This window comes from Quercus lobata, chromosome 4, assembly GCF_001633185.2.
Source record: "Quercus lobata isolate SW786 chromosome 4, ValleyOak3.0 Primary Assembly, whole genome shotgun sequence".
Lineage (NCBI taxonomy): Eukaryota > Viridiplantae > Streptophyta > Magnoliopsida > Fagales > Fagaceae > Quercus > Quercus lobata.
Window position 1 is genome coordinate 63,822,204 of NC_044907.1, and position 26,805 is coordinate 63,849,008.

The window sequence follows — 26,805 nt, forward strand, 5'->3', positions numbered from 1 at the left end:
GCTTATTTTTTTTCCACTTTAAACTAATCCACTTACAAATCGAGACTTAAAAACTCGATTTTTATCTTGGAACTCGAGTTTTAGACACTCGAGATGCTAGTTTTCAAAATTATTTTGAAACGTGACAATTAACTAAATTTTTTAATATTTATTGTTATTTAAAAAAAAAATTCTGTTAATCAGTGTCCATGAAGCATTAAGCTATCATAAGACAGAGGCTCGTTTTATATATATTCGACTTAGCAGCTCAATTAAAATATATAATTTCCAATAATGGGACATCTGATTCTCATTCGGTTACAAATACTAATAATTTTGAGTTTTTTTTTTTTTTTTTTTGGAAATATTCCACCAACAAATCCAATTAAGTGCGTGTGTGAGAATCCTTTGTTTTTTATTATGATGTGTGAAAAAATTAGTTATTGGTACCCACTTAGGTTTTGACTTTGACTTTTTCGTTTTTAGTAGATTAATTAGCTTTTTGAAGATATTTGGACTCTATCTTTGATAGTGTTCTTTCATGGTTCAAACCCTACTTAATTAGTTAAAGTAGCTACCTTGAGTCCGTTATTATGGATTGGCAAACTGTGAACAAAACGTGTCAAATGTAAGTCTTATAACTGTAGTTCAAGTCAAACTAGAAGTCAAGACTGAAGTCCAAGACCAATCAAGGAAGACTGAAGTTTTTGAATTCTTGACAACTCCTTCAATTGATCGAGAATTATAATGGTTTGATCGACCAAGATTAAATTTAAATTGATTGAGAATCATGCCAATTTTTTGTTTTGTAGCTCATTCAACTATCCAAGCTAGGGCTTTTGTGCCACTAAAGGAAGACTATAAAGGAATACTAAGAATGTGAGAAAATACTTTTAGAGAGCTGTGCTTTTACATATAGGGTTGTTTGAAACCAATAATCCGGAAATTAATCACGATCAAAGGAACTAAAGATCCAATGATTCTAAAGTTGTTGCCCTATTCAGAAGAACAAGAAATTTGAACCAAACCTTCAATTGGGTACTTAAAGTGAAGAACTAGAGTTTCACCTGCTACAAGAGTTTACAATTAAAGAGATCGTGGATTTGGAGCTGTGTTTTGTACCATCAATAAATACTACTAGCTAGGTTGTAGATAACTAAAATAGAGTTATTCAGTTTGTAAAAACTTTATTAATTCAATTAGTGGATTCGTTTTTGCTCCTGGGATCTGTAAGTTAAGCCCTTGTAGTGGGGTTTTTTTAAAAAAAATTTATTCCATTGGTTCTTTCCTACGTCACCATAATGTTAATCTCTTTATTTCTGTTATTGTATATATATTTGCACAATACTAGTGATGCGTGTTGTTCAATTTAACCTAAGTTGGATCATAATTGAACTAATTAATCACTTTGGCTTAAAGTTGATTAACATCCATATCTGGGGTTTAAACATTCTAAAAAGCCATATTATCCAATTAAATAAACACAATTATTTTAAATTAAATTAAAAAGATAAATTTATCTACATGGAATAATTGTGTTTACATACGAACCTAATTAGAATTAGTCAACCAAGAAGAGTCAATCTGTCAACTAAAATTTAATTAATCTTTTTAGGGAAATTTAAGATAATTCTATGAATGCACGCCTATGGTAAGATCATGCATCACCAATCAAATTTAAGCATTAATGAAACAGTGATCTGAAAACAATTTTGAACACAAACATAGACCAATTTGTTGAAATTGTAATAAGACCATTAGGAACATATGTCAATTTAGAACTGGTTAATCTTTTGACAAAACCCACTTTACTTGTAATTTGGTAGATCTAAGATGTGTTTAATGCTTCAAGGAACAAGCTTCCAAGTTCTAGTGTTAAAACCATGCAAATCTATCCAAGAAACAAGTAAAGAAGTGTTGGATTTTAAAACTCGACAGCTAGTATCTATCGAGGTTTAAAAAACTGCTGAAGCCCGATACTCAGCAGCTAGCTCGATAGATACCCTATCTGTTGAGGTTTATGGAATTCAATTTTTCAGAGCTGATTTTCATCCAATCTGTTGTATATGTTTGGGCTTTCTTTTCTCACAACCCTAAACATATATAAAGATTATTTTAAGGGCCGTAAAAGAGCGCGCAAGAGTGAAGCAAAGTTTTGTTCATGCAAATTGTGACCAGAGATAAAATTTGTCCTAATTCATCTTTCTCTTGAAGAAGCTGTTGTGTTTGTACACCTTAGGGTTTTGTGACCAAGAAGCTTTGTGATCTTCATCGTGTGATGAACTAAAGAACTTTGCAACCAACATCTTTCTCAAGTTGGTGATTAAGTCATGTACTGGGATCCGCACATCTATTGGTTAGTCACGAACTGGGAGCCATGCATTGAAAAGGAGAGATTCTCACTACAGAACAAGTCCAATTGGGTATTGGGGTAAGGGTTTAACTGTAGGTTGGTATAAAGTATTGGGATTCTTTTACTTGTAATCGCTTGTTGTGATAATAGTGAATTCTCGAGAGTGGTGACCTTAAAATCACCCGGTGGGGTTTTTGCCATGTAGGTTTTCCCCATTCGTAAACAAATCACCGTGTCAATTTAATTTTCGTTGCATTTAGTAAATTGATGATTTGTTTGTGCTACCACACGTTTTACATGTTAATTTAATTAACTAATTAATTTAGCTAAATCAATTGGTTAATTTATCACAAGGGGTCAATACATTCTTGGCCTATCAAGTGGTATCAAAGTAGGCACACTCTGATTATGATTTAATCTTTGCTGTGTGATCCATTGACCCCTATTTGTCATGGACAAAGGACAGTCTCTTATTATACCTGATTTATTTGATGAGACTAACTATGCATACTATAAAGTACGCATAAGAGTTTTCTTGTAGTCACTAGATGAAAAGGTGTGGCAAGCTATGGAGATAGGCTAGACTAAGCCTATGGAAAGGCCGACTAACTGGGATGATGCTAAGATCAAGGCGGCAAATTTCAACAGAAGGGCATTGAATGCGTTATTCAATGCAGTCATGAATGAGGAATTTAAGAAGATTTCCTCTACTAAAACTGCTATGGAAGCATGGACCATTCTCAGACAACCTTTGAAGGAACCAAGGCTGTCAATGATTCAAAACTTCAGAGGCTTACTATGAGCTTTGAAGAGATTAAGATGGAGGAGGATGAGTCATTTGATAAGTTCCATGCCAAGCTCAAGGACATAATGAACTCAGCTTTTAATCTTAGGGAAACCATTCCTGGACCGAAGATTGTTAGAAATGTGCTTAGATCTCTACTCGAGAGATTTCATGCCAAGATCACCGCAATTGAGAAATCGAAGGATATTGACAAAATTCCTTTGACAAAGCTGGTTGGCAATCTACAAACCTATGAGTTGGGGTTGATAAGGATAGGAAAATCAAGCAAGAGTAAGAGCATGGCATTGAAGGCCAAGAGTAGTGACACTGATGAGTCTTCAGATGATGAAGATTCTAAGATGAAATCCTATATTACGAGGCAGTTCAAGAAGTTTATGAAAAATGTCAACACAAAAGGATTTGACAACGACCGAATGTAATCTAGTTCTTCGTAGTTTAAGAGCCAAGACAAAGGAAAAAAGGATGCTAGGGATAGTAGTCAACACACTGTTCCCTCAGGACCTAAGTGCTTTGAGTGTCAGGGCTTCGGTCACATAAATCAATAGTGCCCCACATATCTTAAGACTATTGGGAAGAGTAAGGCACTTGCTGCTACACTGAGCGACACTATGCCTGAAGATGATTTTGATAATGAGGATGATGGAATTCTAAATACTTTCACTACAACTATGAATCCTACTAAAGAGATTGTTGAAGATGTGGATGAAGAAGAGGAATTGGTGGAGTCTAAGTTTGAAAAGATGGATGAGCAAGATGACATTCACATAGCCTATGCAAATTTATACAAGGTCTCGGAAAAAAATAAGAAACTGTATAGGTTGGTGACCAAGAAGCTTAGTGAAGTGGAGCTTGAACGAGAAAAAATCTCCACAAAGTTTAATGAAGCAAATTAGACCATTGGAGTACTAAGATTTGAGAATAATTTCTTGGCTGTGAAGACCAAGAAGCTTGGGGCAGAACTATTCCAAGTCAAGTATAAAGCTCGATAAGATGCTCAATCTTCAGAAATCTGCTTCCAATCGAACTGGTTTAGGGTATGATTTCTCTTCTCCTAGTATTGCTACTTCTAGGACTACTGTTTTTGTTCCTCCTGCTAATAATGTTGAAACTGAGAACAATGATGTTAAAAATGAATTAGCTAGTAAAAACGTAGACAAGGGTAAATCTATCTTAGGAGAACCCTCTAAACTTGATAAGAAAGAGATTAAGAACCCTAGGGCTAAGAAGGGAAATACTCAAAAGCCTATATAGAAAAAGCAGCATTTTTGTCATCACTATGGAGCAGCTGGACATACTCGACCTAATTGCTATAAGTGGTTAGCCACTAAACAGAGCAACAACATGATCTCGTCAGAAAACCAGAATCAGCTTCCATCCTCTTTTGCTCCTCTTGGGGATCTTCTCAAAACCCTCATGTTCCTTTCAAACTTGAACGGTTTCAATTCTTCCCCCTCACCGCCAGATCAAGGGTTTGCTAAACGGAAAGGTTCTTCCAAGATGTGGAAGGAAAAATGCTCCAAGTGATTCTATCACTTTTTCTCTCTCTCTTCCCTTCTTGTTTCTGTTTTTGTTTTTGCATTACTTGTGTGTTTTGCTTTCGTGTTCTAAGTCAGTCTAGTTTTATGCATTGCTTTGTTTAATATGTTTTTGTTTGTTTACTTTTTAGTTTTGCTTTAATTTTTTTTTTAAATAAAAAAATCAAAAATAATAATAAAAATTTTTGAAAAATCAAAAAAATACAAAAATAGTGTGTGTTCGTGTACATTGGTACTTGTGTACCTTGGATGGAAACTTTGTATTTTTTAGCTTAGATGAGCATCTCTATGCACAACTAAGCAAGTGAGTTTTGTGGCTCGTGTTTGTGATGAATAAGATTAAGTAATCTCTTATACTTGACACTCGTATCACTTTTTTTGACGGAAATAACTAGAAAATTCTAAGAGAAAGACATAAATAACCATCTCATCACTGTTGTCTGCCAATCATGAAATGACATTTGTATGCTTCGGCATAGCAAAAGTGGAATGTCAAATGCTTAACGTCATTGGGTATTTCTTTTCTATCTCTTATATGCCCATGCATGGTTTGCTTAAAAGAAAAAGAATGCAAAGAACAACAAAAAGCAAAAAGAATCAAAATGCTTTATACATGATTACAAGCATGTATTCAAAGAGATGTGGGAGTTATAGGATGTACCTCAAAGGTGATAGTCTCCATCAAACAATTATGATTGTGTGTGAGTTAAAGTGATTTTCTCATATCTCAAATTGTCATAACATATAGATACTAATGCAATCTTGCGATGTTTGTCACACACAATACGCAATATTCTTTGCTACCTTTAATTCATGTGCAGGTACAATGTGATTTGGCCATTACAAGGAATACATGTGTTAATGTATGTTCACTAAACTATCTTAACTTGTTTTTGAAATATAAAATTGGTTAGATGTGTGCTTTGGATCTATGTGCTTAACATTTTTTTTTAAGAGATGATTTTGAGAGCTTAAAATGTGGTTTGGATCTTAGGTTGTGTAGCATGTTTGATTGCATTCATGTCTATGTTTTTTTCTTCTTGAAAAACTGTTTTTAAGCAATCTTAACAACTGCTGGACACCTCTTGACAGCTAGGCTATCTATCGAGACCCTTTAGCCGCTTTTTATTGCATTCTCGACAGCTTCTCAATAGCTACTTCGATCCATCGAGAAAATTTTTGGATGCTCGATAGCTACCTTGATCCATCGAGATCCTTTAGCTGTGGACACCTCTCAACAGATTTTGGACAGCTCTTCAACAGATAAAACACGCGTTTTAATCCTCAATACCTTTTGACACCTCCCGATCTATCAAGAATTATGTTTTTCTATATATTGGATCCGCACGATTTTTCTCTCATTTTTCTTTGATCTCTCTCGATAGATTCTCTCTTTTCTCACTCCAAAACTCCTCAAACTCAACCTTTTCACATTCCTCACTTGATCTTCAGCCCAAATCAAGTTTTCTTCATCTGGTATGATCTTATTTCTCTCTTGTATCATGCATTTCATTCTTTTTGACCTAAGTTTTGGGTTTTTGAAAAGTTTTTGGGATTTTTCAAAATTAATGAGGTTTTTGCAAAAATTTTGAGTTGGATGTTGCTTAAATGAGTTTTAAAACATCATGCATTGCATTACATTGCATTATAACAGTGTATCATGCATTTTAGATGTGTGTGTACTTTATTGCAATGATGTGTGCTGTTAGGTTTGGATTGAGCTAAGCTCATGATGTATTTAAGTTTGCATGTCATATGTTCATGCATTTTTCATGCATACGTACCTTCAAATTCTTATATTATTATATATTTTCTTGTTGGTGCTTTTCTGATTCTCTCTCTCTCTCTCCCTTTCTCTCTCTTTCTTGCGTTAGTCTGCTTTATGGAACCCAAACGCAAATCCACTCCATCCCAGAACCCTCTTCGTTCTAGGGCATCCACTTCTTCCTCTGACCCTACACCTTTTCATATACAATTTCGTGATGATAAAGCCCGAAAGGACTTTTCGAAGAACTTTTGTCGACGAGGCATTCATTCGGAATGCCAAGTCAACTTATCGGATTTTTCCGATACTGACCTACCCACTATCATTCACAATAGGGGTTGGGGGTCACTATGTGACATCCCAGTCACTTATCCCTCAGTGATCATACAAGAGTTTTACTCCAATATGCACGAAATCGACACTTTTATACCTTATTTCTTCTCTCGCGTTTGAGGTACGCGCATAATAGTTACTCCGGATATTGTATCCGAGGTACTACACGTTCCTAGGGTAGCACATCCTGACTACCCTAGTTGTGCTTGTTTGTGGACTGTGTCCAAAGACGAACTCTCGTCTCTTTTTTGTGAGACACCTTCATCTTGGGGTGACCATCAAAACACCCATTGCTTGGGCTTTGCAAAAGGTTCGAGATTCCTAAACATGGTGATGACATTTATTCTTCATCCTTTGTCTCACTATAACTCCATTATAGAGCCTTGTGCTCCATTTTTCTGTCTCCTTTCCGAGTCTCCTCACTTCACAGTGATGTGTGCCATAGATGCAGTTACCGTTCGACGAAGTGAGGCACAGCTCAGACCGAGGCAGCCCCGAACAAAAACGGCGACTCCTCCAGCTTCTACCGCTCCATCCACCTTCAATCCTTCGTCTTCTGCGGGTGGAGTTACACCTGAGGCCATCATGGCACAGCTCCACCTTCACTCCTTCGTCTTTTGCGGGTGGAGTTACACCTGAGGCCATCATGGCACAGCTTGTGCACATGGATGCTCACCTTGACACTCTCAATAATGAGTTGTATCAGGTGAACACCTGTGTTGGTCGTATCGCACGATGACAGGCTGTCATGGGTGGTTTTACTATTGCTTCTTCTCCATCTCCACTTGCTTCTAAGGATAAGAGTGACGATGGCTCCGATAGTGATGATGCTGATGAGGATGATGGTGCTAGCTTGCCCAGTGATGATGAGATGTCTACTTGATATACTTACCCTTTATCACTCATGACAAAAAGGGGGAGTAGTTTTGATATGAGACTAGTCATACATAGGGCGAGGGTTAGCCAAGGAGATTTTTGTGATATGGGGAGTGTATATGAGGGATGTAATGAGGATTTTTGTATCATTTCTTTTCTTTCTATTTTAGATACATTATCTTGTACATTGGTCTTGTGACCATTTAGTGATAGCAAACATTGTACTTATCTTTAATATATATTTGATGATGTTGTTATCACATTTCACCTATCTTTCCATGTATTTTTTCTTTTCTCTCTTTATACACATGCTTCTTAATTAATGTATGCAATCTTATATGTCTGTTTCACACTAAGATTCCTTGATAAGTTTTGTTTAAAGTATTTCAGAAATACAACTTGTCAAAGTCTTCTTGCCATAAACTCCTTTCTTGCAACTTTTTTCAAGAGTTTGTGTTAAGATAGATTTTATTGTAATTCAACAAGTGAGTATGAGTTGAGTGATTTATGACTTCTCTCATATGTTCATTTGTTTGTTATGGTTTTGTCACGGATTGCCAAAGGGGGAGATTGTTAGGATATATGTGATTTGATGTTAGGAACATATGTCAATTTAGAATTGGCTAATCTTTCGATAAAACGCACTTTACTTGGTAATTGGGTAAATCCAGGATGTGTTTAATGCTTCAAGGAACAAGCTTTCAAGTTCTAGTGTTAAAACCATGAAAATCTATCCAAGAAACAAGTAAAGAAGTGATGGATTTTAAAACTCAACAGCTAGTATCTATCGAGGTTTAAAAAGCTACTGAAGCCCGATGCTCGATAGCTAGCTTGATAGATTCTGTCAAGGTTTATGGAATTCAGTTTTTCAGAGCTGATTTTCATCCAATCCGTGTGTATATGTTTGGGTTTTCTTTTCTCACAATCCTAAACATATATAAGGATTATTTTAAAGGCCGTAAAAGGGCGCACAAGTGTGAAACAAAGTTTTATTCATGCAAATTGTGATCGGAGATAAAATTTTCCCTAGTTCATATTTCTCTTGAAGAAGCTACTGTGTTTGTACACCTTAGGGTTTTATGACCAAGGAGTTTTGTGATCTTCATCGTGTGATGAACTGAAGAACTTTATAGCCAACATCTTTCTCAAGTTGGTGATTAAGTCGCATACTGGAATCCGCACATCTATTGCTAGTCACGTACTAGGAGTCGTGCAATGAAAATGAGAGATTGTCGCTACAGAATAAGTCCAATTGGGTATTGGGATAAGGATTCAACTGTAGGTTGGTATAAGGTACTGTGATTCCTTTACTTGTAACCGTTTGTGCTGATAATAGTGAATTCTCAATAGTGGTGACCTTAAAATCACCCAGTGGGGTTTTTGCCGTATAAGTTTTCTCCATTCGTAAACAAATCACCGTGTCAATTTAATTTTCGCTGCATTTAATTAATTGGTGATTTGTTTGTGCTACCACATGTTTTGCATGTTAATTGAATTAACTAATTAACTTAGCTAAATCAATTGGTTAATTTATCACAAGGGGTCAATACATTCTTGGCCTATCAAAAGTAGTAGCATAGGATTAACTCCATGAGTGGAAATTGCAGTGCTTGCAGTGCTCGTGCTTGTGCTTGAGCTTGAAGCAAAAGTTGTATTTGCAGAGGACGCCATTGTTGGCTCTGATACCGTGAAAGAAGTAACAAATTCTAGAGAGAGTTTTGAGAGAATCCAAGAATTTGATCTTTGTTTATTGTTCACACCACAATAATGATTACAAAGTTTAGATATTTATACAAGGATTAAGCTAACCACCACTGACAAACCAGCGGGAATTAAGCTAATGTAACTAACCTTTTAATGGACCAATTACATTTGTACACATGGCCACTAATCTCAACTAATTCATCCACTAACAATGTATATTAAACTACATGTAGCTTTACAGGACTTAATCTAAACTACATGTCGTTCTGGTGTGCTGTATATCAATTTGTTGTTTCTTTCTTCTGCTCTTTGCCCTCTATCTTGACATTTTATGCTACCAAAGACTTCTAGCTATGGCATTTAAATTTATAGTGCAAGGGGAAAACTATAATTTGTGGTGTGAAAGACAAGTCCATCCACCACCACTGTGGAATTAGGTGCGTGGTCAGCTTCTAGTAACATCATCCTATGAAATGGAGAACAAAATATTTGTTGTGATTGCCGAAGCACCTTATCGAGCTGGGCTTTAACTTGTTGAACGAGATTCAATGTTATCCCCCTAGAAAGGTGAGGAAAGCTTTGCACATAATTTCATTGTGGCCATGTATGTTTTGAGGTGATTAAGCGGGACTTTGTGTCATCAAACACTTCAAATTGTGGCATCTTAATTATGGAGGGTAAAGGGAAACCCATGATTAGTGGGTGAAAGGCAACCCACGAATACTTACATGGAGAAATGAGAAGCACCTAAAGGTCTGTCGGGGAGTGCCAATGGGAGGACTCTTTAATGCTTATGATAGCAAAAAAAGTCTAAGACAGTACCTGCCAAGAGGCTGTATTTGAGATTTTCCATTGTATGGGTGTACACAATGCAGAGTGGTTTGGGGGACAAAATGGCCTTATGTCCTTTTCACCCAAATTATATAGCCTTATGCTTCCTTCCCAAACTAATTAGGGAAATGTCCTCTTTTATAACTCGATTTTCTCAAAATTGAGTTTAAAAAAAAAAAAAAATCTAAAGCCATATAGTGACGTTTTTAAGGACCTATAGTGACATTTTGTAACTCGATTTCATGGAGATTGAGTTACAAAACGCCACTATAGGTCCTTAAAAACGTCACTATAGGTTCTTAAAAACATCATTATAGGGCTTAACTCAATTTTGAGAAAGTCGAGTTTCAAAAGAGGGTCATTTCTCTAATTAGTTTGAGAAAGGGGCATAAGGCTATATAATTTGGGTGAAAAGGGCATAAGGCAATTTTGTCCGCGGTTTGGGGCCTATTTTGCAACATGCGGTTTCCCCATATCACTTGCTGCATAAAACCTTAATGGCGGCGATGACCAAATCGGTTTAGAATGTTAATCCCTTCAGGGTGTTGAGGAATACAAAACACAAAATCCCATGTGAGACTCCTTGCAAGTGTACCAGGGTCTTATGCATTTTGAGGTAGTCAAGCAGGACTTTTATGCTGCTGAAGAATTCTAGCTATGGCATTTAAATTTAGAGGGCTAGGGTCAACCTATAATCTAAGTTGCGGAAGGCAGGTCCTAATTGATTTACCACCATTGTGGATTTAAGAGGTTTAGGAGGTGCATTGTTAGTTTTGGTAGCATTGTCCTATGAAATTGAGGACAGTATATTTGTTGAGGTTTACGAAGGACCTCATAGAGTTGGGCTTCAACTTGTTGAGTTAGAATCAAGATGATCCCCTTAGAGTAGTGGGAAAGCTTTGCACATAATTTCATATGAATGCCTTGCGAGATACATTAGGGCCTTGTATGTTTTGAGGCAATTGAGCATGTCTTTTGGGTCTTCAAAGACTTTGAACTATAGCATCTTAATTTTGGAAATAAAGGACAACCCATGATCTTTGGTGCGAAGAGCAACCCACAAATACTTAACAACGAGAAAGAAGTACGTAAAGGTCCATCATGGAGTGGCAATGAGAGTAGTTTCCAATGCTTATGATAGCAAAAATTTATAAGAGAGATCTTATTAACACAACTAGTCAAGATTGTCCATACTAGTGTACACGGTGTGGCACAGTGCAATTTTGGGCCAATTTTGCCACCAAACCGCAATGTGCAATTTCTTTAAATCCCTCACTACATCGCCCCTTAATAGGGTTAGTGATTAAATTGATTAGGTGTAGTTTTAACAATGCGGTGGGGTCAGTTAAATCGATATTATATATAAATACACACATAATAGGTATAAATTTATAGGTGTGGTGGGTCAGGTATTTTTGTGCACCCCTAGCTCATTCTTGTTGGTTGAATAGATCACTCTAGTATTTAAGATTAGGGTTTGAAATTCGAATAGTAATACCTCCATTCTATTCCATTCCAATATGAAAGACATTACCTTGATTTCATTCCATTCCATTATTGAATACCTCCATTCCATTATGGAAGCCTGGTTCCATTCCGTTCCATTATTGAAGACATTACCCTTTTTTGCTAAAATTGAAGACATTACCTTGATAACAGTGGTAATCCCCAAAAATTGAAGACATTACACTTTTTTTTTTTGACTTGCCATTGAAAGTTGAAGTTGACCATAACAAAAACATCCAATTCCGGGTAACCTTGAAAAATACCCAAGGAGAAACCCCATAGCAAAAACACCATATGCAAAGATAATGCCACAAAATATTTGGCAATAACATTAGATTTCTAATGTTTGCATCTCTTTGTGTGTCAGTTGCAGTGCAGCATAATTCTGAGACAGATGAGTTTCCATATCCTGTGATGCAGCTCAACATACAATTAGTAGGAGATGCAACCTCTTGCATTACGAAACCAATATCCACCTCAACTCATCACGGTATTTCTCTCATTTGTAAAGCATTCTGAATTATCTCAACATTAGAAATCTACAAATACATTTCCACCCTTGCTTGCGCTCTGTTGCAAAAGGTTCTTTCCATATTTATTGAAACTTCATATTTTGAGAGAACCTCCCAGCCAAGAGACTATTGTTGTTACGAAGCTGACCTCATAACCAAACACATGGCATGTGATGCACCTACAGCAACAGACAGCACATTGGGGGGTCCCAAGCCATCATCCTCCGTTAAAAACTTAACTTCGACAGGAGATGGTTGTACCTCTGGAAGCCCAGGAACTCCTAACTGAGAATCTTTGGCATTCCCCCACATGTACAACTTCCCTTTATCTGTTCAAATAAACAATGACACCACTCTTATTCCAATATGGTACATAAATTAAAATAATACAACAAAAATAAAAGATATAAAATAGTTCAATCCAAAGTCAAAACAATGTGCAATGAGAAACTACAATTTTATGCCCAAGGCACTGTGGACTGCTCCAAACTTAACAATTGGGTTCGGTTCTTTCTGCGTGGGTGTGTCAGCTCCAAAAAAAACTTCTTATTCTACAACTTTTTTTTGCATTGCACATCAAGCATATTACATGTCCAAAGATTCAGTTTTCAGACAGTTCTGTTATGTCTGTTTGACGTCAAAATTTTAAGTGGAGAATAAAAGACGAAATTTGATGGTAAGGAGACCTCCATAGGAGAGACAATGTGTTTCCCCAAGGACCGGTTTCATTTATTGTGATACATCCTACTTTTACTTGGATTCTTCTACATTTTAGTGAATTTTAGTGATTTGACTTAACTTCTTTTACCCAACTTTCGGGCCTGAGCTTATTCTTATTTCTCCTTTTTCTTTTTTCCTTATTTTTTGATGTGTTGTTTTTTTATATTCCCTATGTACTTGGGGTTGTGCACCTTGTGGCACCTTTTAATAAATTTTACACTCATCAAAAGAAAGAGAAGATGCTACCAAAGAAGTCAAGCCTCGCCTTACCAGTTACAGCTGCTGAAGATGAACCTCCACAAGCAATATAGACAACATGCTCATCAGATAAAGCCTCTATCACTACAGGTATTTTTTGATTTAGGATAGAAGAATGACCCAACTGACCATGTCTACCATAGCCCCAAGAAAGTACTTTACCATCATCTGAAATTATGCAACATAAATCACTAATAATAGCAAGTAACATATAAAAAGATAAACACTTTCTGCAACAATCACGAGATTAAGTAATCACTTTACCAGTTAATGCAAGGGAGTGATATCCACCACTGGCTACCTGAATGACACAAACATCTTCAAGGCTAGGAATTGGTTTGGGTTTCCAACCACCAACCTTATCACCTCTTCCAAGCTCATAGTTGGAGTTTGCTGTGAGAACAACCAAAAGATGCTACTTATTTCAATAATTTTTATTCATGAAAGTGAATATATAATTTCAGGAACTCTTTTTCATACTCTCTCGTTCTCTCTCATATGAAGCAGCCATGGAAAATTAATTTTGTTACTTTGCAAAGTCATCCATCCAAGATTTATTTTATCAGATCAACATGTGGAATCCAATTAAACCAAAAAAGGTAAGGTTCTAAAGGTCAAGTTATAATTAGTCTAGGGTCAAAACAGTTTTTTGTTTCATTTTTATTTAATCGGTAATTTTCAGTTCTGTATTCAACAGAAGAACTGTAATTTTGACAATTCCAGTGAATTAGAGGTATTTTGGTGATTTACTTGAGTCTAGAATTATTTACTAGATTCTAAGTATCTTAGGTTTATTTTCTGTCAGTCCAAGTTATCATTTTAGTTTATTACCTTATCATGCTTTCAGTTTACTAGTCATCTTAGGAGTATAAATGGAGACAATGCCCCAGGTCAAGATGGGTTCACAATTGCTTTCTTTCAAACTTGCTGATGTTATTAATTCCATGAAAAATGTATGTTAAAAAAATCTTAAATCCTACTTTCTTTTTCTGTGGCATTAATTCCTAAAAAAGTGGGAGCACTTGAAGTGAAAGATATTTGAGCAATTAGTCTTGTGGGCAGTGTCTATAAGATTTTGGCAAATGCGCTAGCAAACAGGTTAAAAGGTGTACTGGGCGAGATTGTGTCTAATACGTAGAACCCCTTCATTCAGGAGAGACAAATACTTGATTTATCCTTATAGCCAATGAGTAACAGGATAGTCGTTTGTGGTCTTGTAGGTTGGGGATCTTATGTAAACTTGGTGTGGAAAAGGCTTATGACAATGTTAATTGGGCTGCTTGATTATGTGGTTTCGGGGAAATATGGAAACAATGGATATATTTTTGTATCTTTATAGTCAAATATTTTGTGCTAGTAACTACTAGCACACCCACAGGTTTTTTTCTCTAGTAGTTGGAGGTTACATCAAGGGATCCACTTTTCCCTTTAACATTTGTGGTTGTTATGGAAGCACTGAGTAGAACTACATGGTGACAGAATGATATATGTTAAAAAAACACAGCTATAGACATGATTTCAATTCTTTGTGGTGCCCCATATCTGTGATTCAATCCCCAACTTCCCCTTCCCCACTATCTACCTATCAAAAGAAGAAGAAAAAAAAAAAGAAAAACACCGCTGTAGGAATTAAGGCTTTGTTACGTTGAGATCACTACTTTTCGATCATTTATTTCACTACTTCTTTTAGAACCCAAAAGAACACACACACACACACACAAACACACATAAACCTAGAAGAATTGTCATAGAGAGAGTAAAAATACACAGAAAAAGAACTTATATTCTCACCTCCCCAATTCCAGAGTTGCCCCTGCTCGGTCAGCGCCATTGTGAAAAAACCCCCACAGAAAACGGCAGTCACAGGTATAGGTAACTCTTTTACTTTGGAAGGAATACTGAGTCCACCTCCTTCATTTGGGCCCCGGTTAGGACCAAGGCCCAATCTACCATCCCCTTCATCTCTACCCCAAGTATAGAGTTCCCCTAAATCCAAAAGAACATTAAATGGATATGTTACAAGTATATATATATAACAATAAAACCTACCAAAACCTCTTCTAATTCAAAACTAATTGATGCAGAGCATGTTTTCAAAAAAAGAAAGGGAAAAACAAAGATAACCCTAGCCTTCACCACCATTCAAAAGAGAAAAAATCTCATAAGAAAATTATCATTCCAAAACAGTTCATGGAGCATTTTTTTTATTGGGCTTCTAGGAAAACATCGAAAAGGAAAGTTTTCTGAGAGTTTCGGGTATGGGTGATCTGATCTTAGGTCAGGTTAACCTTAGTGATGATGGGCCATTGACAAAGGGTTCAACGGTGGCTTATTTGATGCATTCAGGGTGGGGGTTTTCTGAGGAGTTTTTTCAGTGTGTATGTGTGTGTGTGTGTGTGTGTGTGTGTGTGGGTTGGGGGGTTGCTGGTTGATTTTGGAAGTTGTTTTTTTGCTAAGATTCAGACCCAAAGAGGAGTGAGCTTCAAGGGGGTGGTGATGGACTCCTCTCTTTGTTTGGAGGCAGCAGTAGCTTTGGTGGTGGCAAATATTTTGTGTGGCATCAGGATATGATATGGTTTTCTTGTGATTTCATAGGGTAAGTACTTCACTTTGAGCAAAGTCATCTAGTGGTCTGGATTTTTGTTTTCTTTCCTGATTGTGGTGGGATGGATTGGTGAGGGACTGACAACTGTGGAGAGCGGCAATTCTAGTGGTTTTGTTGGAAAATAGGACCAGATACCAAGTTCCTGCAAAACATGTTTGCTGAAAGGAAACATCAAAGAAAACCCTATGAGTTAAGAGTGCCTCAAATTCCAGCAGATTTTTCCAAAGATTGCACAGATTTTTTTTTTGAAAGATTTATCAAAGCCCTTATGTCTTATGCATGAGTACTCTACTGACTTTGTCAAAGATACAAGTTGTCTAATGAGCAACATAGGAGATGCTGAGTTGAAGATAGATGCAAGTGATCCAGGGAAGCTTGAAGTAATGCAACAAGACTCGAAAGAGATGGAAACTGTTGATGAAGTAGTTGAAATTGAAAAGGCAGGGTATCAAAATTACAAGGCAGAAGTGAAGACTATGCGCTCGAAGCATCTTATTGCCAACTTCATGTTGCCTGCCAAAGCAGTTTTCTATTGCCTACACCAACTTTTCAAGATATTGATTTTGTCATTCCTGAAAAGTTTAATGGGTCAATAGAATTGGTGGGTGTATCATTATCATCATTGGTGCCACAAATGAAGAAACAAAAGAAAATGATGTACTTCAAGAATCCAAGATTCTTTTTACTTCAACACTTCAAAACTCGAGGTCGAGTTTTCCCCAACCAAGGGAGAATGATGCAGGAGGCAGTGAGAAGGATTTATTATATTTTATTTGATTTTATGTATCAAGGGCAATTTTGTAATTTCCTAATATTTTGGAGTGGGCTGTGTTATTAGTCCATTGGGTTTTATTTAAGTTTAGTTATTTAATTTGGGTTTAGTATTAAAGCCCAAGGAGTCCAAGTCCAAGTCTTATTAGGGTTTTAAGAAATCCTAGTTCTAATAGGATTAGTTTTAGTCTTCTATTTAAAGAGTTGTAGTATTTTCTATTGAAGTGGAGATTAATAATATTTTCAGATTTTTAGAGCTATAAGCTTGTTACAATGGCAAGGAATTCCTATTTACAGCACTGTTCACAGTAACCCAAATCTTAATTTTCACCTTTGTTTTCATTCCTAAAACCCTATTAAACCTTGTTTCCCTTGTCCTATGTCAGTTTGGTATCAGAGCAAGGATTTGCAACATGTTTACATGATAGAGCGTAGGTGATTATGAGCAAGACAAAGATCATCAGGAGGATGCATTTGATTATGGAGCTTTTGCTATGGATGACTTGGAGAAGGATGAGGAGCTTACTTCTCTTGTTTCTGTAGTGAGACGTATTTTAGCAGCCCTTAAAGTAGAGGAAGAGGATTGGGGGAGAACTTCAATTTTTTAGATGTTGGTTCATTGTGGAAACCAAGCAAAGAAGCTTATTATTGATGGGGGAAGTTGCACGAATGTTGTGTCATCTTCCACAGTTGAACACCTTAAGCTTCCGGTTGAACATCATCCTCAACCATACAAAGTGGCTTGGATAGATAACACCTCTATTCTAGTAACTTATAGATACCTTGTTTCTTTTTCTTGTGGTATTTATAGTGATTCTATCATGTGTGATATAATTCCTATGCAAGATACACATATCCTTCTTGGTTGACCTTGGCTCTTTGACCAAAATGTCCAACATAATGGGAAAGAAAACACCTACGCTCTAATGGTTGGTGAGAAGGAGGTTGTTTTGAAACCTATGACCTTAGGCAAGATGGATAAATATAAAGTATCAAAGCCAAAAGTTATTGAAGGAAAAGATCTAGAAGCTAAAAATTCTGGTGTAGCAACAATGGCTACCAAAATAAAACCTGGCTCTGATACCAAGGTTTAATAGGGTTTTAGGAATGAAAACAAAGGTGAAAATCAAGATTTTGGTTGCTGTAAACACTGCTGTGAATGGTAACTATGAACAGTAAATAAATATAAATTCCTAAGAATCACTCCTAGGATTCCCTGGCTTCACACCTAGGAGTAGTCTGCATCACGCAAGCCGTAACAAGCTTATAACTCTAAAAATATGAAAATATTATTAATCTCCACCTCAATAGAAAATACTACAACTCTTTGAATAGAAGACTAAAACTAATCCTAGTAGAACTAAGATTTCTTAAAACCCTAATAAGACTTAGACTTGGACTCCTTGGGCTTTAATACTAAACCCAAATTAAATAACTAAACTTAAATAAAACTAAAATAAAACCCAATGGACTAATAACACAGCCCATCCAGAAAACATAAAATTACTAAAATACCCCTAACAGTTAAAACTAATTAAAAGTCTTAGGACACCTTTTATATGTCTGCAATGGTTGCTGCCATGGTCCTCCATCAGCTTGTAATCATACTAAGCAAACAAGAAAAACTCTTATAAGAAAATTATCATTCCAAAATACTCTGCCTAAAACACTACCTGGAGACTTTGTTTTTATAGGGCTTACAAGAATACATCAAGAAAAATACATCCCATAAGATACTCAACAGAATTACATCTCATAAATTCAAATACGGTGTCCCAAAATGGAAAAATCTGAAATATTCCCTAGATAGGAAAATATCCTGGGGGAACCACTAATCCATCCATGTCAGAAAAGAGTATAATTAATGAATGGTACATCACTTTAATTGTCTGTGTTTGTTATCATGTGAGTGGGAATGACTTTGCACACAAAGTTTGTGATCCATCTAACAATAAATCAATGCTAGGCAATATATACAATTTCATTTTACAAGTAAAATTTCATAAGAAAGCTAGAAGGGCACCAATCATGTACACAGGAATTGTACAACAGAACACCAAAATTAAATGCTAAAAGTACATCAATCAATCAAATCAAGCAAAGCAGTAAAAGAAAACATCCCTGAAGCATTAATCCACTCAAACAGAGTCTTAAGGAACAAAAGCTTCAGTCAACCCTCTAAAGTCCAAGCATTCCTCTCCCGCCAAAGACCCCACATGAGGCAAGGGGAGCCATAAAATAATCCAAATCTCATTGTTAAAACACCAGCTGAACTTTCCTTATAAAAAGAACTAGCTAAAAGCTCCACAAAACCTTTAGGCATAACCCAATACACCCAAATCAATGAAAAAACTATGTACCAAAGCTCTCTACCCACCGTGCAATGGAGAAGTAGATGATCAATGATCAATAGTTACCTAATCCCTCTTGCACATGCAGAACCAATCGAGGACAACTATTCTCTGGTTCCAAAAATTATCAATAGTAAGAATTTTCCCCAAAGCTGTTGTCCATACAAAAAAGCTGACTTTTGTTGGAAACTTGGAACTTTAGACTTTCACAGACTCTTCCAACGGAAGAAGTGATGAGAAGGTAATTCATACATATCCAACTATATTTAAATGGACTCAGTTTAAAGTTATATGGCTATGTTCTCAGCCATAAACTCCCAAATTATTAATTCCCTTAATTATCAAACCAGAACCTCAGATAATAAACTATTTTAATAAAAACATACAAATCACTATTTTTTTTTTTTTTTTTGATAAGTAAATCACTAATTAATAATAGACAACCAAAGAATTATTTTAGCTGACCTGATTCCGTGATAGCAGCAGTATGTGTCCCACTGGTTGCAATATGATGTATTTTCCCACTCCAAGAGCCTTCCACCAATCTAGGAAACAGTTCCCTATGATAAACAGAATGTCCAAGTGCACCAAAGCCGCCATAACCCCTGCAAACTTCATGTTTAAATGTAAAATCATCAAGTTATGTAGACCAATAGCAAGTTTAAGCCAAGAAAGCAATCCCAACATAGTCAACGAGTGTTCAAATTACAGTAATGACTACAAGTACAATATTATCATGTCAATCAGTTGCAGTGTTGTCAAACCTATGATGAACACAAACAACAACAGGAATAAAATAGAACATTTAAAGGTCACTGACCCTAATGTTAGTCGTGGAGCTTGTTAATGGTTGTCAATAGTTGGATATCTGTTGCTGGTTAGTTAAATTTCTGTTATAAAGCTGTTACAGCTGTTGGGTTCAGTTCGCTGTTAGAATTTTGTTCCAGATCTTCTTGCATATATAGCAATGCACTTCAGTCAGTCTAATACATTGAAATCAATTCCAATTCTTCAGTAACTTGGTTCATTGATTTCTCTCATTTGATTTCTCTGCATAATCTCTTCGTTAGCAAATTTCTTTCAAAGTTTCTCCAATTTGATACTAAAGATTCACAATAAGCCCTTGTATTAGCCAACCATCTTTCACAATGCCTACACAACCAAAAGTGCAATACGATTCTACACATTTCCATGATGCAGCCTTTCTGTATTATGCAAGGATTGAATCAGTAAGGTAGACTCATCAAATATCAGGGCAGTTTCAAATCTAATTTCCTAAAATCAAACACATTACTCACAATAACGTAGGCAAAGTTTACGAATTGACCAAAATACACTGTTGATCCCTAAACTACTTTAGCACATGAGTGATTTAACCCCTGAAGTTTAAAGTGATCACTTTTAGTCCCTAACAAAGTTAAAGCAACAACATGTCAGTTTTGGCACTAGAATCGTGCTAAATTTTAGAGACCAACAGTGTATTAAAGCCATTTTAAGTTTTCATATGGTTCTCAAATAGTCTGCAATAACATTACCTAAACATGAAATTGCAAAGCCTTATACACTGGCAAATGTGTCAATCACTACCACATTACACTCATATAAACAGTATAGTCAAATCAACATCTAACGCAAACCCCACCAATAAAATCAGAACAGAAATGCCCAACAGTAATTCTAAGCAAAAGGGTATTTTTTTTATCTGTACACACCAAGTGAAGACCTCTCCAAGGGAGGTGAGAGCAACAGAATGAACCCCACCAAGAGCAACAGACCGAACAGAATCCAAATGGGGGTTCAAAGTGGGCACAAAAAGCGGATTCTCGTGGCCAAACCCGAGGCGGCCACCGTCCCCTTTTCCCCAAATCCAGAGCTTGCCATTAACGAGCAATGACGAGTGGAACAGCCCACAAGAAAGACCCACTTCCCCGAATGGATTTGTGGAGGAGACACGGCGGCCCGGTGTTGGAGAGAGAGCGAATGAGGATTGAGAGACGATGAGATTGGCGACTGGAGTTGGGTACAGGCGTATTTCTTCGATGCCGCCGCCGAGTTGGCCGGAGGCGCCTTTGCCCCACGAGAGGAGCTGAAGGTTTACGGTGTCGGTTTGGTCGTCTTGTTCTGGTTTGTATAAGAGAGGGACTTTGGTGGAAGAGGGTTTAGAGGAGAGGTGGCGAGTGACGATGAAGGTTCTACTTCTGCTGTGACAGTGACGAAGTACGAGGGACATCATTCTTGCAAATGCAAATGCAAGTTAGTGAAGCCTCTCACTGACTTCACTTCTCTCTTCAGGGTTTTACACTATTCCAAGTTATTATAAGCAGTTGAGCTTAATTAGCATCTCGATTAGGAGTTCACAGTGGAATGAGTTTTTTTTTTTTTTTTTTTTTTTGAGAAACAAAAATTAGGAATGAATGAGTAAATTATAAAAGAATAGATTTGAATAAGTAAATCATTTAAGCAAAGGAAGTGAATAGAAAATAAATTTTTAAAAAAATTGAAGAAATTAATTACCTTTATTTGGAAGTTTTAAAGAAATACAAGGGATGAAAATTCCGTCCTACTTATTCATTTAAAATTGTTGTTGATTTTGCCTAAACCTATTTTACTCTAATTTTTAATAAAATAAAACGTGCAGTAATTTTTGTTGAGTAAATATATGATTGATTTTTTATCTCTTCATAGATATTAAGAGGATTTAAAAATTTAGTTATGGTTTTGAAAAAGTCAAAAATACCCCTTATCTAATTAATAATATTTATTCTTAAAAAATAAAAAAAATAGGGTTAAAATTGTAATTCAACCCAAAAAAAAAATGCCAGAAAAACTTTTTTGCAAAAAATTAGCACACTTTCTATTTAAATATATCTCATGTACGTTTAATACATTTTTTTCCCTAAAAACTAACACACACTAAACACAGTAGTTTACTCCATTTCAAATCCTAAATTTTAGTTTCTTAAAAATCCCTTCCTTTGTAACCTCACTAACAGTAGATAAATACAAATTGAAAAATTACATTAAATTCAAAATAAATAAAAAATAGCAAAAATAAATCCTCACTAGTTAATTAATATTGGACTCTTAATATTTTACACTTATTAACTCACTTGGTACAAAAATTGAAAAACTCAAGTGGACACATGGCACAAAATTAGCCAGAATTGAAATCTAATTGAATTTTCTCTGAGTTTTAACCTTATATATATATATATATATATATGTACACACATATATATATTAGTGTATAACACATCCATATACACATTACAATCAAAAACATTCACAGATACACACATTTATGTGTTCAAATTATACTTGGTGTAAGAGTTACACATTTTTTAAGTTATAGATGAGTCTCTCTCTCTCTCCCTCTCTCTCTCTCTTTTAGTTTTTTTCGGATATACACATGGGTTTACTCTTCTTCTTCTTTTTTTATTGGATTTTTTATGGCTTGTTCATCTTTTGCACAATATTAACTTACCTAGTATAAAAATTAAATTTAAAAAAAAAAAAAAAAAAAAAAAAAAAAAAAAAAAAACAACAACAACAACAACAACAACAACAACTTATAGATAGAACACATGGTGAAAAACTAGATAACAATTGGAATCTAATTTAGAATCTAATTGGATGTTCTCTCAACTTTAACTTTAATTAAATATAGACTAGCTTGTAACTCATTCATATGCATGGGTGTATTTAAAAAATAAACACATTTTTTATCATAAAAATTGTATGGGTTAAAAATTGAGCAACCGCCTTTAGGCTGGGCCTTTATCTGTAGCAATTAATTTGTAAAGGTGGTCCTTGGAGCTAATAGCTAAGAAATGAAAAGAAACTCAAATGAGGAAAAAAAAAAAAAAAAACTTTGGAATTGAGACAGACATTAAGTAAACAATATCTTGATGTTTATTAACTCCCCTCGGGATGGCCGAGGAGTACGATTACAGTGATATGAAAACAAAATAAATTCTCAAGCGTTCACAATGATCTCTCTCTCTCTCTCTCTCTCTCTCTCTCTCTCTCTCTCTCTCTCTCTCTCTCTCTCTCTCTCTCTCTCTCTCTCTCTCTCTCTCTCTCTCTCTCTCTCTCTCTGTAGTTCCAGTGCTACCATCCTAGATGTCCCCTTGTATAGTGGATGATCGTTTTGGTAAGATACTTATCACATCACCCCCTTCCCTTTCTTTTGAGGTTGAGTTAAGGAGGTAATAGGTTGTTGGAGCACTATTCAGAAGGATCATTCAGCTATTAAGGCGGCATGTCTGGCTGATACAATGCATTTAGTGCAGACGAGGCAGTGGCTTCACAAGAAAGCTTCTTCCAAATCTTGTTTGGGCCAATTACGATTCCTTTTACCAGACATTGTCCTAACCACAACCTAACAATCTCCAATCTTCTACTTGAGCCCTAGAACTTTTCCCCTTCCTCGGATTCTTACTCTCCTTAGATTACTTGGTTTTGGGCCTAGACCCCCTCTATGAGTGTTCCTATGGGCCATCTTTGGCTCCAATCCAGGCCTAATATTCCTCTAGCTCATCTTGGCCCACACAAAAATAATACTTAATTAGTTGAATTATTAGAAAAAAATAAACAAAATTAGATGCATGTTAAAATTCATGCCTAGGTTTAATACTACTTATAATCATCATCATTCTAATTTTTTATAAGATAGAATGTATGGCAATTTTTGTTGAGTAGATGTATGTTTAATTTTTTATTTTTTTATTTTTTATAATAGTTAATTAATATAGGACTCTTAATATTTCACACTCATTAACTCACTTGGCACAAAAATTGAAAAGCTTAAGTAGACGCATAGTACAAAATTAACCTATAGTTGAAATCTAATTTGGAATCTAATTAAATTTTCTTTGAGCTTTGACTTAAATCTATGAGGTGATTTTTTTGAGTAGATATATGATTGGTTTTTTCTTTTTATGTAATTTATAATTAATTAATATTGGACTTTTAGTATTTCTTAAGTAGACATTTGGCATAAAATTAGCTTAGAGTTGAATTCTAATTTGAAATCTAAATGAATTTTCTTTTAACTTTAGCTTTATATATATCACCCTTGCTTTCCCTAGAGAATTCATTTAAAATTCATTTATATAAAATACAAATTCTAGTATAGCTAACCAAAAAAAAAAAAAAAAAATACATAAACACAAAGGAGTCTCTAGTCTACCATTTGAAAATTTAACTAAAACAAACACACAAGTTTCACTTCAACAAAATAGTAACATCCCAAAACAAAGACAAGAATTACAAATTCCTTTTTGGCAGCTAATCTGACAAAGATTAAAGCAATATTAGAAATTCACAAATCTTGAAATTTTATTTCATAATCTAATATCTTGAAAAATAATCTAATAAATGTGTTTAATTTCAAATGCATGGTGATTAGCACTCAGTTTCATTTTGGAAATATACATCAAAGTTTGATTATTTACTTATTTATAGATGGTCTCTTTTATGAATATTATGTCATTATTAAGCAACACCCTCCAAGGAACATCATCTTTTATTTTAGAAAACTTTTTTTTTTTGGCTATAGTTGTTAAAAAAATAGATCTAGGTATCCATAATATTAAGGTCATGTGTTTTGGTATTGTCAAACCATGCCAAATTATGTGTCTTTTATTGAGTTTTAATGTGTCCTAAAGTTGTAATTGAAGATCAAGTTAAAGACGCAAAGTTTTCTAAAAAAAAGCTCAAAAAAGCACATGTTCAACACATTTTCAGCATGTACCTCGATACCTCTCAATACTTGTCTCAATACCTCCTTGATACCTCTCAATCTATCGAGAAACCTTCTACCTTCTTGAGACCTTCTCGACACATCAAGCATTGTGGATTAGCAAAAATCAGCAACACAAAAAACTTCATAACTTATTTGTTTGAAATCCGAATTGAGATCTGTTTGAACAGTTATTTAAAGGATATTATGAGCCATCTATTAGAAGGCTTTTTAGAGAGAGAAACACTCTTTTTATATGGCTAGGGTTTTTGTAACTAAGTTTTCTCTATTTCACTATACCTAAGAGTTTCAAAGTAAATCTGAAGATCTATTGTTGAAAAAGTTGAAGCCATAGCAACCACAACAGACTTACTACTGTGGAGAAAACCTTCAAGAGGTTCTTGAATTCAATTGGAGGTTCCAATTGTGATTGTGAGTGGAGCGTTCATATATTGGAGAGTTCAAAGGTTTTGAAGTCATAGAAAGTTTTTACTATAAGTTCATCTACTGGAATTGTAGAGTCTAGGGATAAAGATTTTGTAATAGATCTTAAACTTCCATTTACTATAGTGAATTACTTTTTGGAACGTTTGCCCCTAAATTTTTTACTTTGAAACTAATTTGTTTTATTGGTTTTCCTAAGTCATCATATCTTGTCTTATTTAATATTCCGTTGTGCATGATATTGGCATGATATTAATGTTTGTTTGTTTAACCAAAAGCTATTCATAATAGATCTAATTAACAACTTAGTTTTAAAACTTGTTAATTCTGTCAACCGAGGTCTAAATTTCCCAACACATAATTTATGTCAATTTCATTAAGATACTTCGATTTCACCCTTTTCACACTTGTGAATGTTTCTCATACACTTTGTCATTCAATATCCAAAAATTTTTACTTCTTGCATTATTCAAGTAAGAATAAAGCCTCAATTATTCATCTTTCAAATCTCAAGCAAACAACCAAATAAAAGTTTCAATTGCTTTCTTGAGGCCATTGTATTCAAATGACATTAAATAAATAAATAAAATTTAATTTGAATGACGTTCAAATGTATATATTTGAATGGCGTTTTTTTAAAAACATTAAATAATTTTTTTTTAATAAAAATAATGGCTTGGCACTAACATTATAATTTTCAATTGAGTTTGAGTTATGCACTATAAAACCCAAAACAAACAAGTGAATTGACCTGGTCTTAATTTAATTTTTATTAAAAATAAAAGTTTTAAATAATGGGTCGAGTTATAGGTCAACCAGGTTGGGTCTGGTTGACTCGTAAAAATGGGTTAAGTCACAACTAAACCATTTTTTTACACCAAAATATAGAGTTTAGATGGATTATTGAGTCAGGTCCAATTATGCCAGGTTTATTATTAGTGTCCAACCTAACCCTTTTCTCCACGTTGGTCCAAATCATGTTGTTAAGCCCTAAAAACAGTGTAGTTCAAGTTTTTATCATTTTTTTTTCTCAAAAAAAAAAAAAAAGTTTTTATCATTTTTTTGAAATTAAAAGAAAAAAGGCAATAAAAACATTTTTGGTCTATTTTTAATTTGGTTATCAAGTTTACACAAGTTTCATTTTGGTCCTTATATTTTTAAACTTCTTGTCATTTTAGTCCCTATCTTTATCTAACTTATGGAAAATGCCTACATGGCTAATATACTAAACTGCTACTTAAAAGTATTGTTTTTCATTAATGAGATGATGGTAGGGACCAAAGAATCATAGGATTTTCTTCAAAATATTATTTTCCAAACAATCGTTGGATTTTCTTTCAAAATGATTTTCCGAATGAATTTGGTATATACTCTTGAGAATTCTTTTCTTAAACACATGGAATTTTTCCATTTTAGAAAATTTTTTACAAAGCCCTTTAAAAAAAATTATTTTTTCTTGAATAATATATAGAATTTTAATTTTTCATTGAAAATTTACTTTTCCAAAAAACTCATGAGAATTTGTATTCTTCAAAAATGGCTTTCCAAAATCTCATGATATCACATTTATGGAAAATATATTTTCTAGAATATCTATTGTGGGGGCCTGTCAATCAACAGACCCATTAAGGTCAGGATCGTTGGGCCTGTGGCCCATCCGAGGATGCATATCCGTCCGAGGAGGTCATGTCAGGTCACAAGGCAATTGCCTAAG

General features: G+C 35.0%; 1 protein-coding gene across 2 annotated transcripts; it reads right to left on the reverse strand.

Annotated features, from left to right (window-relative positions):
- Window positions 1-11,871: 11,871 nt before the first annotated feature.
- On the reverse strand, window positions 11,872-21,194 carry LOC115987949 (RCC1 domain-containing protein RUG3, mitochondrial-like). Of its 2 annotated transcripts, XM_031111560.1 has the most exons (6): window positions 20,617-21,194; window positions 19,370-19,509; window positions 14,969-15,163; window positions 13,442-13,570; window positions 13,190-13,345; window positions 11,872-12,528 (listed from the first exon to the last, which is right to left on the reverse strand). In XM_031111560.1, the coding sequence occupies exons 1-6, from the start codon at window positions 21,135-21,137 to the stop codon at window positions 12,335-12,337; spliced, it is 1,335 nt and encodes a 444-aa protein (XP_030967420.1). In that variant the 5' UTR covers window positions 21,138-21,194; the 3' UTR covers window positions 11,872-12,334. The 2 variants fall into 2 exon arrangements, with proteins under 2 accessions (XP_030967420.1, XP_030967422.1); XM_031111562.1 differs by lacking the exon at window positions 14,969-15,163 and having other exon boundaries at window positions 20,617-21,179.
- Window positions 21,195-26,805: the final 5,611 nt, after the last annotated feature.

Coding starts and splice junctions, on each gene's coding strand:
- LOC115987949 (XM_031111560.1), bottom strand. CDS start 21,137: ATGATGTCCCTCGTACTTCGTCACTGTCACAGCAGAAGTAGAACCTTC. Junction 15,164..19,369: donor TGCTGCTATCACGGAATCAG/GTCAGCTAAAAT, acceptor TTTTGGATTTAG/GGGAACTCTATACTTGGGGT. Junction 13,571..14,968: donor GCAACTCTGGAATTGGGGAG/GTGAGAATATAA, acceptor TTGTTCTCACAG/CAAACTCCAACTATGAGCTT.